At 34.9% G+C, this 16,345-nt stretch overlaps 1 protein-coding gene across 1 annotated transcript in view; it reads right to left on the bottom strand.

The window, feature by feature from the left end:
• Positions 1 to 16,181, bottom strand: part of LOC149086397 (F-box only protein 47-like) — a 27,973-nt gene extending 11,792 nt beyond the window's left edge. The window contains exons 1-5 of the mRNA XM_089255296.1: positions 16,032 to 16,181; positions 9,161 to 9,312; positions 6,168 to 6,341; positions 1,935 to 2,011; positions 1,189 to 1,378 (exon numbers count right to left, since the gene is read on the bottom strand). Coding sequence (XP_089111422.1) covers positions 1,189 to 1,378; positions 1,935 to 2,011; positions 6,168 to 6,341; positions 9,161 to 9,312; positions 16,032 to 16,045 — 607 coding nt within the window. The 5' untranslated portion in view covers positions 16,046 to 16,181. The remainder of the gene's footprint in view (positions 1 to 1,188; positions 1,379 to 1,934; positions 2,012 to 6,167; positions 6,342 to 9,160; positions 9,313 to 16,031) is intronic.
• Between the last annotated feature and the right edge of the window lie 164 nt (positions 16,182 to 16,345).

Raw genomic sequence — 16,345 nt, 5'->3', positions numbered from 1 at the left:
AAAATGCAAAAAGGTTAACTTATTTTTTGTGGTCTCCTTGTTGAATGATCTATTGAATATTATTGGTACAGCATAATATGAAGCATTAAAGGATCCTACCAAACATTTGCATTTTGTTATTTCCATTCTACAGTAAATTTTTGCCACATCATTTTTTTCATGCGCGCAGAGAGAAATCGCCAACAAATTTTCTTTCAAAAAAGGACACACTGGACTGAAAACTCAAGAGTTGATGAGAGAGGAAAAGGTACCTTAGTCTACCTTCCCATCTCATATAAGTTCTGATCTGGAAATTCTTATTTCCCAAACAAAATTCAATGCCGTATTTCTCTCTTGCTCACACCAAAAAAAATGACAAGGCAAAAAAAATCTTGAGGAATAAATTACTATAACTTAATATGGTATTGATAGTTTGAATGGAAATTTTGAGAAAGAGGGGCTCCCAGGTGCTCTAGATTCTAGTGCTACAGATGTTTGAAGCAATGTTTGCCAATACAGATGCGTAATTTACGTATAAAAATTCCATTTTACTCCAAATTTCGTTGAGGAGTGAAAATATTCTTTCAAATTGTAGATATTTTAATATAGTTTATTTCTTAAAAATACCCCTCTTTTCACAAAACTACCAGAAATGTGCTAAAACTAAACAGAATGTGCGTGTATGTGTTATGAGTCTAAGGTGAAGTTTATTTCTGCTGTCATCTGTCAAGAAATAGACTGCAAGATTTTGAGGACAATTTATGTGTTTTGTTGCCAACTGTAAGGCCTGATTTCAAGTATCTGTGCTTTAAGCATCAGTCACAAGTTTCATATTAATGATTAATCGAACAAAACTTTATTGATGTATTTTTACTCTGTGATTTTTGCTGTAGTAAACTGCATTTTGTTTTCAAGGAAAGGTGCCCCAAGTTTTTAATGTTATTCCTGAGGGTGCCACAAACTTCAAAAGGTTGGAAAACGCTGATATAGACGATAAATTTTTCTACCAAACTTTTTGTACAGACTCTACGGATAGACCCCACTTTTCAAAACTTTTTGCAGATGGTATCTAAAACACATTCAAGACAAAAACAAAAATTCTCAAAATTATATATAAGTTACATTTTTTTTCTTTTTACATTTTAGTAAATTTTTTCCCTTATAGAAAAATATAAGTTAGGTTTCTTTTGTTCAAGAAACTGGAAATACCTGGGCCGCTTCGGAGAATTTGTTTCATTAAAACGTCCATCCCTACCAATTTCTGAATGAATGGAAAAGCAGAATGGAGATCGCGACTGTTCCACTTTCTTGTGAATGCAGATAAGAACTCCCCAAAACACATGAAATATTCATCATCCTCCCACAGCAACTCTCCTTGAGCTTCCCAATGCCATCCCAACTAAAAATAAAAGAGAATGGAGAAAATCACATTTCATACAGGAATATATGTATTATCAAACACACATAAATGGTAAAAATAATGTGAATAATAATTCACTTACATAGAATTTACAAAAATTCCATCAAAAATATAAAAATCTGATGAGAAGAATATAATTTGCAATACAATCATAGCAGAAGATGTGCAGTCAAGTTAAAAACATTTTTACACGCTGAAATGGACTTGAACAATTAGTTTGTAAAATTGAAAGTTAGTAACTAGAGAAAAACATTAAAAGAAATCGGTCCCTAAAGGACTTGAAGGGTCCCTAAAGGACTGAAAGGGTCCCTAAAGGACTGAAAGGGTCCCTAAAGGACTGAAAGGGTCCCTAACAATAGACTTGTTAGGGACAACTGGTGCATAAAAAAATCAGTTCCCACAAATTGGAGGTTCATGAAATCAAGTGGCAAATGTAGTAATCACAGCTAATTGTAACATCTTGGAATTACAATTTAAAATAAATGAAAAATCCTCTTAAAAAAAATTTATAAATTAAGAAAAATGAAATTCTTACCAGTTCAATTACATCATATGCAAATAGCATCTGAGCTGGTTTTGGCTGGGTGAAAGTGGCTGCCTTGAATAACAAACCTGTCATGTGATATATTTAAAAATAAAATAAAATTACAATAACAATCGCTTACACAAATGAACGACTGATGACTATGAAAAAATTTCATTAGAAGAAAATAAAAACGTATTCACAAAAGCATAATATAGAACTTCATTGTGTCAACTTAAAAACTTAACTCTGTAATGGAAAAAAACATATACATACACATATATATATATATACTTATATATAAACTGTCGAACTTTAATGTTTCTACATTTGTTTTTACGTTGACCTTATATAAAGGCTTATGTCCATGCATATAAAACATACTTTGCATGGTTTTTCTTTAACTGCAGTATTTAAGCACATATGCTAAGGTTATACCAAGAAATACTGCCTTTTCTTCTCTCAAAGACAGTCACACATCTATTTAAGAGACACCGACTAAGAGACACCCCTATTCAAAGGACAAAAAGTCTGGTCCTATGAGTGTCCCTTATTGAGAGGCAGAGTTGGGTTTTTGACGTCAAAAACTGGTTTTCGACGTGACAAGTGTCAAAAACTGGTTTAAACTATCAAAAACTGGTTTAAACTGTCAAAAACCTAAATGAAAGGTACTATATAAGGTATATAACTTAATGATGAGGCACTTTGATATTACAATGTTTCATTTTCAAACACTAATTTATTAAAATTGAAACAAAATATTAATTATAAATTGCGATTTTGAATTTGAGGTACAAAATGTCCAGAATAGATATATAATTAATAGTGTGGTTCATTTTTACCACGTAGCATCCGATAACATGTAACTAATTTTGCGCATTTTTCTACACCTAAATGATTTCTAAGTTTTGAATGGACAAATCCAAAGTTAGAAAATACTCTTTCAATGGAGGCTGAGCTGGCGGGACTGGACAGCAAAAGCTTTGCTAGTTTTATGAGTTCAGATGCAGGCTCAGCTGAAAAAGCATTACATTTAGAAAGTCCTTTCCACCAAATCACAGGGTTTGTCACTCTTCCGGCTGCACTGAAATAAGAAGGTGGAAAAGGAGTTTCTTCCGCTTCATATGAAATTAGCAATGGTAGACAACCGTTAATTTTCTCTGTTGCCCATGTGCGAGCCAAATCACTTTGCACATCAGTCAGTCCTTCACCTTTATATTTTGGGTGCAAATTATATGCCAAATAATGAAATGGTCTCAGAATCTGGTTCATCCTGTTTTGTATCTTTTCAATGTGAGGCTGAAGAGCACTTTCTTTGAGAAGGCCTAGCCAAACACGGCATGAGTCAGCTATTGTAGCTGTATCTGTTTGAAGAATATCCAATGCAACTTATTGGCTTGAGTTGGAATGAAAGATCTTTACACTGTTTGTATAAATTATAATTGTTGATTAAAATAACAATTCCTTTGTCAATGTCATTTTCATGATCTTCTACTATTTTCTGAAAAAATGGCCTATTGTGTAAAAATGTTTCAAGACAAGTAAGTGTACTCTTCCATCGAGTATCACCAGGTAATTGGGGTTTTATTGACCCCATATGTTCATTAAGCCATTCCGAAGGCAAATGATGGTTTCTAAAGTATTTTTGTATTTTAACCACCTGTTTGAGCACAGCTTCAGGTGTTAGATCTTGTCCGAGTAAGTTGAGCCAATGAGAAGAGCACCCATATTCTATTAAATTTTGGTCAATCTCATTAAGCAAAAGTTGCCTGGCTTTCTCCACTACTTTCGCATTATCAGTTACAACTGCCTTTACTTCACAAGAATATTTATCGTGGGCCAAACGTATGGAATTGTAAATTATTTGCTTGTGGTAATCTGCATTTTTCATAATAGCACCACACTCAACAGCTTCAAGAAAATAGGATTTACCTTCAGAATGTATACATGTAGCTATGACTGGATCGTTATGAATATTGCTCCATCCATCTTCAATTAAAGTTACAGCTTTTCCACTGAGATCGTCTTTTGCAGTTTTCTCAACCTCTCTTGTAACTTCATCAAGCAATGACTGAGCCAAAGCTTTTCTACTTGGGGTATTATAACCAGGTCACAAAGCAGAAACTAGATCTTTGAAACTTGAATGTTCAACAACACTGAATGGCATAAAAAATTATGGCATAAAAAAAACTTTGCCACTAATAAATCAATTTTTTTAGTTGTAGCAGAATTTGATTTCACAATGAAGTCAATTTTTTGCTTCTTTTTTTGAGTGAAAATTTCAGGTTCTGTTGATTCCAACAAAATAATAGGCTGTGAAGCAGTGAACTCCGTAGATGTTGATGTAGTTGCTTTTTGTACATCAGGTATTTGTTCAACATCATTGCCCCTTCCAATACACTGAGCTATATGGCTCTTCATCCTGTCCACACGATTACATCGCATAACTCCACAATTAATGCATTTTGCATATATCTTTCCATTTTTCTCTACTTTATCAAAATTTTGCCAGGCTATATGCTGTGGCCTTCCATCACGATTCATTATATTTTAAACTAATAATAGACTAAATATTTATGATTTCTTAGAAATTGGTTTCACTAAACATAAAAAAATATCAAATGAAATTTCTGAAATTGGTTTCCATATTAATCCTCACTACTTTACAATTCAAACAATAAATAGCAAAGTTGGACTTTTCTCTAGTACACTGGTCTTTGTCCTCTAAGGGCAGCTGGTGTCTTTATTGGATTATAAGACCATCTGCCCCTAGCATGACAATGCAGTCACTACTGTTGCTGCTTCTTGGTGAAGGAAAAAGAAAAACAAAACCCTGTGAGATAATATACCACTACATTTAGGTCTGTGATGCAATCCCCATTCATGAATTTTCTAAAAATAGAACATCACAATGCATAGCCCAAGGTTAGAAAATATGGTAAGAATTAGCAATTTTGATATTGTAATATAACTTAAGTAACTAAGATACTTTATATAAAAAATATGTATATTCAGGCTACTTTTATAAGGCCTTTTTGAAGGGAAAAAAAACACTTATCATTAAAAAATATACCACCAAATGTAACCCAAGAATAGAAACTGTGGTAACAATGAAAAATTTTGACTAATAATGAACTAATTAATTTTTCAGGGGAAAAATTATTTTAGGATAATTTAGTATTTTGATTGCTGGATATATATATTCTAATGTTATGTACAATAAGAATATTGTTTTAAATATCTGGGATTGTCTAGATAATATAATAACAGAAATCAACATTATATATAGCAAGCATGAAAGAACTTTTTAAACATGTATCTGTTGTAAAAAAAAAAGTAGAGCAGATGTTGATATGCAAATATATATATATTCATATATAAATAAACAGTTGAAGAAATTTTAGAAGGTTGAAACTATCTTGAATACATTACATATGCTTCCGTAGTTTTATGCTATGCTCTACTCAAATTCTATATTTTACAAGTATATATACATGTATATAATTGTCCAAAATAATTATGTGGGGGGGGGGAAGATTATTTTAAAATCACACATTATGTATTGCAGCATAGCCACTTTAAGCATTACATGCAATCAATGTGCGTATTTTCAATGGGAATTTATATGTTGAAAAGCAGTATTTGAGGTTTTTGACAGTTTTAAACCGCGGTTTAAACCGTCACAAACTGACATGCGTCAAAAACCTGCCAACCCTGTTGAGAGGTTTCACTGAGTGTGTATGATAATTGACCCAAAAAGCTAGTCATCTTCAAAACACTCAAATTTTCTAGAATGTACATGTGTGATTTGTGATAATGCATGTATGACTCTGTTTTCATATTAATACACTATCTATACACACATAACATTATGTGGAAATAATTATGTGATTGGTAAAGGAGGGGATTGAAGCAGAAAAGTGTATGCAGAAAAAAAACTTGAAATTTCAGTAAAGACGTATAAAAATTTAATGTACAGAGTCAAAATGGTGACTATTTATGAGTAAAAACTCAGCTATTTGCAGCAGTGGAGAGAATGAAGAACTGCCTCAAAATTAAAAATTTATAATAAATAGCAACTGGTTTCAAAAAAGTAACCCTGTGTTGAGCACTACGTTATACATATTTTACATTATTTACTTATGTAGTAACATTAGAAACCTGTATTTCCTATTTGGCCAATATAATAATACAACATATTATGCACATATGTTTATATATATTTGATAAAGGAATATATCTTACCTAAAATCCTACAATTTCTTATCTTTTTGCATATATCTTTCTCATTAAAAATGACGGAAGAATCCGCCAAGAGATCCTTTCTCAGCAGGAATAACCCTGGTACTGTTTGAAGAAATGTCTGAATGTCGAAAGACAATTCTCTAGAAGACAAAGCCAGTTTACCCAGAGACTCAGCTGTGATAAAGATAAAAAATGAACTAATTAAGAAATTAAAAAAAAAATTCTGCACATGATAAATATTTTTATGTACTGACATATACTTGATGCACCAGTGTCTCTTTTAATTCACATGCATTATTTATCACGTCAATATTTTGCAAATTAAATTTCAGACATTATACATAAAATACTGACATCACAGAGTAATTATTTTTGATTTCATTTCGCTATTCTATAGTGGAAAATCTATAAAAGCTACTAAATGAAGATCAATTCTTTGGAATACTTCTATTGAAATAATATCTGTTCTAGATTTTGGAACATCTTCATTGAAACAAAATGTTTATTCAATGACACAATTATCATCATCAATCATATATTAAAAAAGAGCCAGTGGAATGCAGTGGCACAATTGAACATTTTGCAACTTGTTTTGTGTAAGGATGTGATCACATTAAGTGGCTAGCATTGTATTATTGTTGGTTTTGGCAGACTAAATCATGGAAATAATTTTATATTAACACATCTTGACTACTACTTAACCGTACATTCCTCTACGGAATTTCTAACAAATTGATACATGCCAGAGAATGTGTGTTCTGAGTGTATGTATGGCCCTAACATATTCGTTGTCAAGTTGTGCTTGTTTTGTGTCTTCCTTCCCGTCTTCTTTCTTCCATTTTCTGAAGCAAAGATGGAAATGCTTGAATTTTTCATGTTATGTTAGTATCATGTTGTAAGTCTCTCTGCAGAGAGCAGGCAGACCTGCAATTTGATACTGACACAACATGAAAAATTGAACATGAAAAACATGAACGTGACTTGACTCTGCTAAAATTAGTTATTCATCATGTATAGGCTTACACAACACTCCCTCTAGTTGGCAGTAGCAGTGTTAATTGATTCTTTTGTTAATTATAGTGTAGGCCCTGGAACAGAGATGGTCACTCATTCTTCGCGGCAAGGGTCCAAGTTGGACTTTATAGCCTCTTTGCTCTTGTAGCACTAGAAAAATTGTTTCCTTGAAAATACAAAAACTAAGCTATATTATTATCAGAAAAAAAAAGATGGATTTCGCAGAAAATTAAAAAAAAGCATCAACTATAATTGAAGGGTAAATGCTGTAAGTAGCAAAAGGGAAAATGTGAAATCACAAAAAAACTTTTTTGCAGCAAATAGTAACGTTCACATTCACAACTTCTTTACATGCTCTTTTGTACCACTTAGAGGACTATCAGGCGCTTTTCATGGACAACATTGCAAAGCATTTCTCGTTTGGCACTTTAGGGTGAAAAACTGTTTGATTTTTTTGGCACTTAAGCTGCGATTGCACTATAAAAGTTTCACAAAATTTCATTAATAAAACATGAAAAATGCAGCAAATACCCCCCGGACAGTATTCACCATTTTCAGCCCTCAATTATACAGTGAGCAATAACTGGTAGTGTATTTGTATATTATATTACTTTAGTTTTTATTAGACAGCAAACCTACAACAAAAGGAAAAAAAATTTAAATAGATCTAAGAGAATTTTTTTTTTTCTAAAAAAGGTACCAGAAAAACTCCCCCTAAATACAAATACAAATACAAATACAACGCCACAACAGGCAAAATGCCCAACGAGGTGGCTGATAAAAAGATGCCCATAAAAATATGGTTGTCATATGTTTCAAAAATACAGCAACCCAATTAAAAATGCAATTAACACAAATTACAAACACTATATACACATGAAAAAATATTATACAATGCCCATAAAGAATACTTATGGTTGTCTTATTCTAAGAATGGATAGCTTCTCGATTTACCCCAACATGTTTATCGTATTTCTTTTTAAACGTGTCAATTGTGTTACAATTTACTACCTCCGGGGGTAAGCTATTCCATTTATTAACAACCCTATTGGAGAAAAATTCCCTGCGACACCATAACCTTGCATTGTCCCTCACCAATCGATACTGGTGTCCCCTTGTAAAAGCAGTCGATTGGCGGTGTACTAAAAGTTCATGGTCCATCCTATCCATCCCATTGAAAATTTTGAACACTTCGATCATATCTCCTCGACACCTGCGTTCATCCAATGTAAACATATTCAAAAAATGAAGTCTTTCTTCATAACTCAAGCCCTGTGTGCCAATAAGGACACGCGTAGCTCTTCTCTGCACCCCTTCAACCAAGTCTATGTCCCTCTGTAGGTATGGTCTCCAAAACCTTACAGCATACTCCAGTCCAGGACGAACTAAGCCTCGAAAAAGAGGAAGAATGACTTTAGGAGAACGCGAAGAGACCTTTTTGAAAATGAGACCAAGCATTCTATTCGATTTTTTGACAACCGCTGAACAATGTTCAGAAAACTTAAGTCGCTCGTCAATGAGAATTCCCAAATCGGTGACTCTAGTTGCATCCGGGATAGTGACACCATTCAACTCGTAAGAGAACCGTGGGTTGTTCGAACCAAAATGAGCGACCATGCACTTATCTACGCTAAACGTCATGCTCCATTCATTTGCCCATGCTGCAATCTTGTTTAAGTTGGTCTGGAGCAACTCCCTATCGCTTTCATTCCCGATTACCCCCATTAGCTTCACATCATCTGCGAATTTGCTAGTAATTCCAGATGATGTGAAGCTAATGGGGGTAATCGGGAATGAAAGCGATAGGGAGTTGCTCCAGACCAACTTAAACAAGATTGCAGCATGGGCAAATGAATGGAGCATGACGTTTAGCGTAGATAAGTGCATGGTCGCTCATTTTGGTTCGAACAACCCACGAACCAAAATGAGCGACCATGAGTATTTAGAATGCTCGCATTCAATTTGAACAAAAATTTTACCATTCAAGTAACTGAAAATCCTGAACTTTATTTCTAGAGGAAGATATAGCCACATATTTTCTTTTGGAGTTTTGTCATTTTTCTCCAGCAAGCGAGGTGACCTCCGCAAAGGTTTATTTGGCATTTTAGCCCTGCATTGAGCTGATTTGAGCCTGAAATGAAAAATTTTCAAAAAAAAAAATGTATACATAAACATGAATCTATATTACTACTCTACTATATAGAATATAAATAGGAACTAAAAATACTCTAGTTTACTACACAATGGTGTATGTTGGATTTTATCATGGGGAGGGTTCATCTTGTAAGGGAGAGGGCCTCACACGTTCAATGTAGTGAATAAAAATTGACCTTTTTTTTGTATCATTTATTGTTGGTGTCTACTGCAATTTTTGGATTTCTGGGAAACAATTATGGGAACCTGTGTGTCTCACTGAATGTGATCAAAAAGTCAGCTTTGAGATCAGAAGAACATTTCTTTCTTCATTTCCTTATGCTATGGCGTTAATGTTAGTGTTTTAGAACTTGTAAAGCACTTATTTTCTGTGATTACTAAAGTGAATTTTCGAACATGCCAAAAAACATCAAGTGATGTGACAGGAACAGGCTGCATGACAGTGCAGCGGCCCACTGATTAATGACTAAAGACGCGTCGGGTGCAAAATTCGCGTGGGCGTGTAGGAGAAGAAAAAGCGCAGAGGAGGGACGGAAGAAGAAAACTGTTACGCAAACAGTCTACAAGAGCATCGGAGGGCGTCTGTTATCTCTATTGGAACTCCGTCTAAAATTTGTTAAGTCTTCATGTATAATGCGACAATAATCTAGAATTGTGAATAATAATAGTATTATGATTATGTGTTAATTAATATTGTTAATAAACGGAAGCTTAGGATATTCTTCGACGTACGTATCCTTTAACAGGAAGGGCTGGAAATGACACTTCAAAATTATGTGAGAAAGTAAAGCATATCTAAAACAAAAGCTAGAACAAAAAACATTAGCAATATTGTGAATTATTAATTTAATTATTATGGGCAGAATGAATGCACAATTTACGATTTTCAGAATATACAGACATGCCACCTTTTGGAATCCATAAATTTGGAGATTCTCCCGAGGGGGTACCCCCCCCCCCCCAGCGTCAAAAAAAATTTCCCAAAAATTTTTTTTAATCAACCCCCCCCCCCCATTCATGACAGGTTCTGCATTGCCCTTGAGCAGAATATAATTCCACGTCAGTCTTTCCATGCAGAATATAGAAATCATGTCTACATAAAATACTGTTCATAAAACATAAGTGTTTCCTTTCGTGGATACTATCAGTGATTGATAATCTTGGATATATGAACTCTTAAAAGCTTTATACACAGCTTAAAGTTTTATATTTTCTTTTTGAAGGCATATTTAATCGGAGGAAACAATTTAAAAACTTCAAAATACAAAGCTGCTGACAAAAAAACGTGTGTTTACTGCACGGCTGTCAATGGAATACAATAACGCTTATACAGGAATTTTGGTCATGCCTCTTATAAATGATTGCCGATAAAGCTACGTAAACAAAGTCGTCTTTACCAGTTGCTTAAATGTAGTCACCAAGACTTTTTTACGGTTGCTTGATGGAAATGACCACAGCTGTTTTCCCTAACGACGACGACAGTCATTGACATCACGACAACATGAAAGCTCACGTAAAATATAATTTTCTACCAAAATCCGGAGAAATTTTAACAAATCCGGAGAATTGGCAGGTCTGGAATATATATATATATTTATTTATTTATTTCAGTTTTTCTCAGATTTTTTCAATGACTACAAAAAAAAAGTTTAAAGAATAAGGGATTTTTTTCTACAGATAACTATAGTAAATTAGATAGTCTGTAAATTAGAAATTATGGTTTAAAATTAAATTACAGTACACTCTCAATAGTCTGGCCATTAGCTAGTCTGGCCCATCCAGCAATCCGACATTTCTAGGCCACGGCCACATGGGAGATTTTTTGAGCTGGATGTTAAAGCCGTTTTCAAGCAGCTTCTGTCCCCTTGGCCAAACCAGAGTTTATTCCACACATGAAAGCAAGCTTTGTGATGTCACGCTGTCATCTTCTATTAGCTGCACTACCATAAAAATTAACTCAGAATATCTTTAAACAAAAGGATCAACTTCACAACCCAAGGGTGTATTTTGAATTTGAAAAAATGTTTATATATGTTCCTAAATAACGTTAAATAGGTTAAAATGTTCCTAAATAATAAAACACGTTTGGTTTTATAATCTTTCAAAACCAGTCAGTGTCATCTTCACAGGTGAGCTAATGCCTGAGCCAGAACACTGAATTGAACATGGGGCCCCAAATTATCATAAACTCTCAACTGGAATTTTTTTTATACATTCTGAAATTCTTAATTCTGGACTTATTTCACTCATTAATTTAATTTTTTCAATTGATTCTTTTATTAATTCTTCAAAAAGTTTTTACTTCCGTATATACTCATGTATAAGCCAAGTTTTTTCGTGGAGAAATGCATTCCTCAAGTGGGGGGGGGGGGGGGGGTCGGCTTATACTTCTGATTCAGTTCTTGATGAGGAAAATATTGACCCCTGCAATCAGTAGTCATTTTTCTAGCAGTGTTCGAGAAACTGACATTATTGGTATGGGATTATGTTCAAACCCCAAAGAACCGATAATGTCAAAGCCGAGGCAAAGAAATAAAAACATCATTGGCTTTGATACCAGGTGGGCTAACGTCGATTATACAGCCTTTAGATGTGAGCATAAACAAGCTTCTCAAATACTATTTGAGGAATTTGTGGATCGAATGGATGAGTTCCGATGATAAAGAAACAAGAAAAAGTGGTGCCTTGAAGAAACCTGACATTGGCCTAGTGTGCCAATGGGTACATCAGACGTAGAATTCTGTTTCCAAGTTTGAATCATTTTCCATTGTAAATTTTTTTTCTCTAAAATGCACAGATTTTTTCTGGTCTGCTTATACACAGGTTTTCAATTTATTGAGGTTTTGGTGGTCCTGAAGTGGGGGATCGGCTTATACACAAGTATATATGGTAATTCTTGTATTATCTCTAACTAAGAAAATGTTTTCACTCATTCTGGAACTATTTATTTCATTAATTTCAAATTTTTATCATTTCTGATTTTTTGTTTGAGGGTTCATACTTTTCTAGATATTTTTCAGAATTCTCATGCATCAATGCCGTCGGAGCCAGTGGAAGTGCAGTGGGTGATTGAGCACCCACAGCATTTTGGTCTAAGCATCCCAGAATTCAGAAACAAAATCTCCAGATGAAGTCGAGCACACAGGTCTAAAACATTTTCAATGACTCTGCTGCACGAGCGTAGTGAGGGCGGACTTGGGGGTCTGGTCCTCCCCGAAATGTGAGAAAAGGTGAAAAAGATGACAAAATCTATCACTTTGGTCCTTCCCCCCCCCCCCAAAATGAAAGTTCCCCTGAACAAAATTTCTGGCTACGTCCTTGCTCTGCTGAACATTCTGTAATAATTTTTTAATACACTTTCCAAAATAAGGTGTGTCCCAAAATGATAGAGTCACCTAGGTTTATGATGCCGTCGTGAAAATTTTGGCATGTTTGCACTGCAAGTCTTTGCTGCTAGACTGGAAGGGAAGGAAAAGAACTGGTTTTAATGTATTGGCAACTACGTAGTTTTCTGTCTCAAGTTTAATTTCATGTTTTCTTTCATAATGGGTCAAGTAAAATCTCAGCGTGAAAATGAAACAAAATTAATGAATTGCATTAGAATAAGCTGACGTTTCAAGTGATTGTAAAGTAAATTTCTCAATCCTGTTTATTGTTATTTGAAATTTGAGGGTACTGTATGACACTAGAAAGACTTTTTTTTTTCAAACCGAACACAACCCAGGTCTATCGCCATGGACAATTTACTACCTAGTGAGTTGCGCCGGAAGTGTAAGTGTGTGTGTACCTAACAGTCTGAGTGCGTATCTAGTGTTGTGTATGATTTTTCAGTGCTGCCATCTATTTTTCAGAAGTAAAGTGAGTGAAGTGTAGTGACTGAATATTTGTACTGCTTGTAGGCCTGTTGCTGTGTCTGTGGCGAGACTTTTTAATGGGGAGATCGGCTCGCATTTACGCCTCGAAGTTGGGAACCACAGAAAACCAACTGCAGCCGACCACCACTGTGGTCACGGTGGGGTTCCCACTAGAAAGACTACTACTTAACCATACATGTATCTCATACACATTCCTCTATGGAACTTCTAACGATTGATATTCTACAATTCCGAGTATATGTGTGGCCCTAACTTATTATGTTGTCGTGTTGTGCTTGTTTCGTGTTCATGCTGCCATCTGTCTTCCATTTTCTGAACTAAAGATGGGAATGCTTGAATTTTCATGTTATGTCAGTATCATGTTGTAGGTCTGTCTGCTCTCTGAGGAGAGACTTTTTGCAAATGGAAGGCCAGCGAGCATTATGCCTTGAAGCTGGAAAACAGCAGAAAACCAACTTCAGCCGACCACCACTGTATCGTCAAAGGGTTCAAACCTGGATTCTCAGGACGAGAGTCCAGCACGATGCCCACACAGCAGCCACTAGAAAGACTAAAGTTTGTCCTCTTGTGTTGACGAAACGCCAGAGAAAAGTGTGATTCTTTGCAAAGTAAGTAACTCTTCCCATAAGTTTGAGGAATCTGTAGTGCCAGATTTGATCCAGGCTGTGTCCCACGAGGGATATAAGCACATTGTTTAAGAAAACTAGCACCTTTTCCTGAGAGAGACGTGAATGTATTGAAATCTAGTTTACTGCATTGTTCAGTGTTGTAAATATATCTGCCATCGCAAAATGCTCACTCATCTGAAACTTGGTGAGCATCATAAACAGGAAAGAATGGGTGAAATATCATATCTTGTGTACTTCAAGTGGCATAATGTCATTTGGAATGATGGAAAAAAATTAATTTGGATGGTCCAGATGGCTGGAAATATTATTAGCATGATAGCAGAGAGGAAGAACTAAGTTACCTCAAGTGTGAACAAGGAGGTGAAAGTTTAACAATCTGGGCTATGTTCCACACTGGTGAAAAAGTATAGCTGGCTGTTTTATCTGCACGTCTGAATGCTCAAACATACCAAGAACTGTTGAATCAGAAAGTGTCTAATTCCCTGTTTTGAATCTCAAATTGGCCCCAGTTCAATTTCAACGAGACAATGCATCTTCTTAAGATGAAAATTGGACCTGGGAGTGGTTTCTTGAAAATGGAATTCTACTGATGGACTGTTTCACATGTTCTTAAGATCTCAATCCAATGGAAAAAGCTACAGTGGCATGTACAGTATATCAGAATGGTAAGCAATACAGTAGTTTTTCAGAACTTGAAGAAATTCAAAGTGTGGCAAGATATTTCTCTGCAACATTGCTAAAAACTTCATGAATCGATGCCTAGACAAGAGTGTAATATTATACAGAACAATGCAAAATTTATTGAACGTTGAAAATATGACTGAATATGGCTTTATCATTTTGGGACAGGTTTTGTGTGAAATGCCACTATTCAACCTATTTTCTTTTCTTTTTTTGTCATAAGAAATGCAGATATATATGTTAAACTATTATAACTTTAATCCTGCACAGACAGGGATTCCTAGTTGAAAAAAGATTTTCACTTCAAAAAAATAGTTACTTATAGAATATTGTATGTGTGACTATTATTTTGGGATACACCTTATATGAAATCATATCATGGCTCAAGAGAGCTCCAAAAAGTATCTGGGTCCCAGCCCAATCCACCAATGTCGTTAACACGCCCTGAAATTAATGATGCAGCAACAAATGGATTTACATGCCCTTGTGACTTTAATAATGTTAGCCTTTTAATAATGTTTTTCAGGCTTTTAAAAATGTATACTAAGACCTCAAAGAGTATGACCCATCTCAGAAGCCCCTGCAAACCAAGTTTTGCTCGCGACCCATAGATTAAGAACCCTTGTGTATGCAAATATAAACACAAAATCAGAAGCCACAACAGGCAAATTTCCCAACAAACTAACTGGAAAAAAATAGAGCAAAAATTAGAAAAATCAATATAAAAAAATTCAAAATTAATCCATCTCTAAATAGCTAAAAAAAGAGGGGAAAAAAGAGAAACCACCACAGCATGTTAAACTTCATCGTGTGGCCATGATGAGTAGCGAAAAATCACGTGAAAAAAATGGATCCAGTTATATTTTTTAGTGCGATCTTGAGAATGCACCTTCTGTATGGGAAGTGCGTGTTGGGTATGACTGGTCTTATAGAATACAACAGTGTTTCTCAACCTTTCTGAAAACAAGGACCAGTAAAAAAATGACTGAAATAATTTGACAAACCACTTGCGTTCTACAGTACATATTGGAATTTGAAAAAATTATGTAAAGTCACGAGCGTTTTCATAACATAAGTTAAATTATTTGGTTATGGCAAACATTATAACAAATATTCATCTTGCATATTTGTCAGATTTAACATTTTGTCCCGAAACACATGGGAAGAGGCAGGTCTATTCCTCCGGCGCTGGACTAGAGAGCCACATCCACCCTTTAACTGCTCCTTTTGTATTACACGGGGGCGAAAAAATGCGTGCTTGCAACGGCTGACGCCATATATTGTTGCAACGCTGCATTTCATGTTAAACTATATAACAAAACTAAATGAGTTTCCAGATTAACATTTTTAAATACACTAATATTAACTGGTTTTTTTTTTTAAGGTGTATAGATGTCAGCATCATATTGAGTTGAACCATACATTAACATACATAACACACCTTCAACAAGATTTACAACACGATACACCAACTGTTGGACATTTAATAGGTTTAAATGGAAACAAGATACCTCTTAATCTTCATGAGTGCCACATACAAGATACCTCTACAAAAACAGCAACACACGAAGGACTGGCCAAGACTGACGCAGCCTGAAACTAAATTCTTTATTTTTGTTTTGCAATTCTAACACGGGGCTCACACACGTAACGCAATAATCGGCTGGAACCAGACGCCTGTGACTTCATAATTAAAACCACACATGGCTTCTCTATTCATCTCCCCCATCTCAACTCATCAATTTATAAGGCACAGAAAAATCGATTTCACAATTTTTATTTTAAGAAATCTCTGAAACTGTTGAGAGACACTAAGTATGCCGGG

This window comes from Pholcus phalangioides, unplaced genomic scaffold, assembly GCF_987345545.1.
Source record: "Pholcus phalangioides strain wild (caught in Gottingen) unplaced genomic scaffold, Ppha-v1.0 ptg000004l_1, whole genome shotgun sequence".
NCBI classification, from domain to species: domain Eukaryota; kingdom Metazoa; phylum Arthropoda; class Arachnida; order Araneae; family Pholcidae; genus Pholcus; species Pholcus phalangioides.
This window is presented reverse-complemented; position numbering and strand designations above follow the sequence as displayed.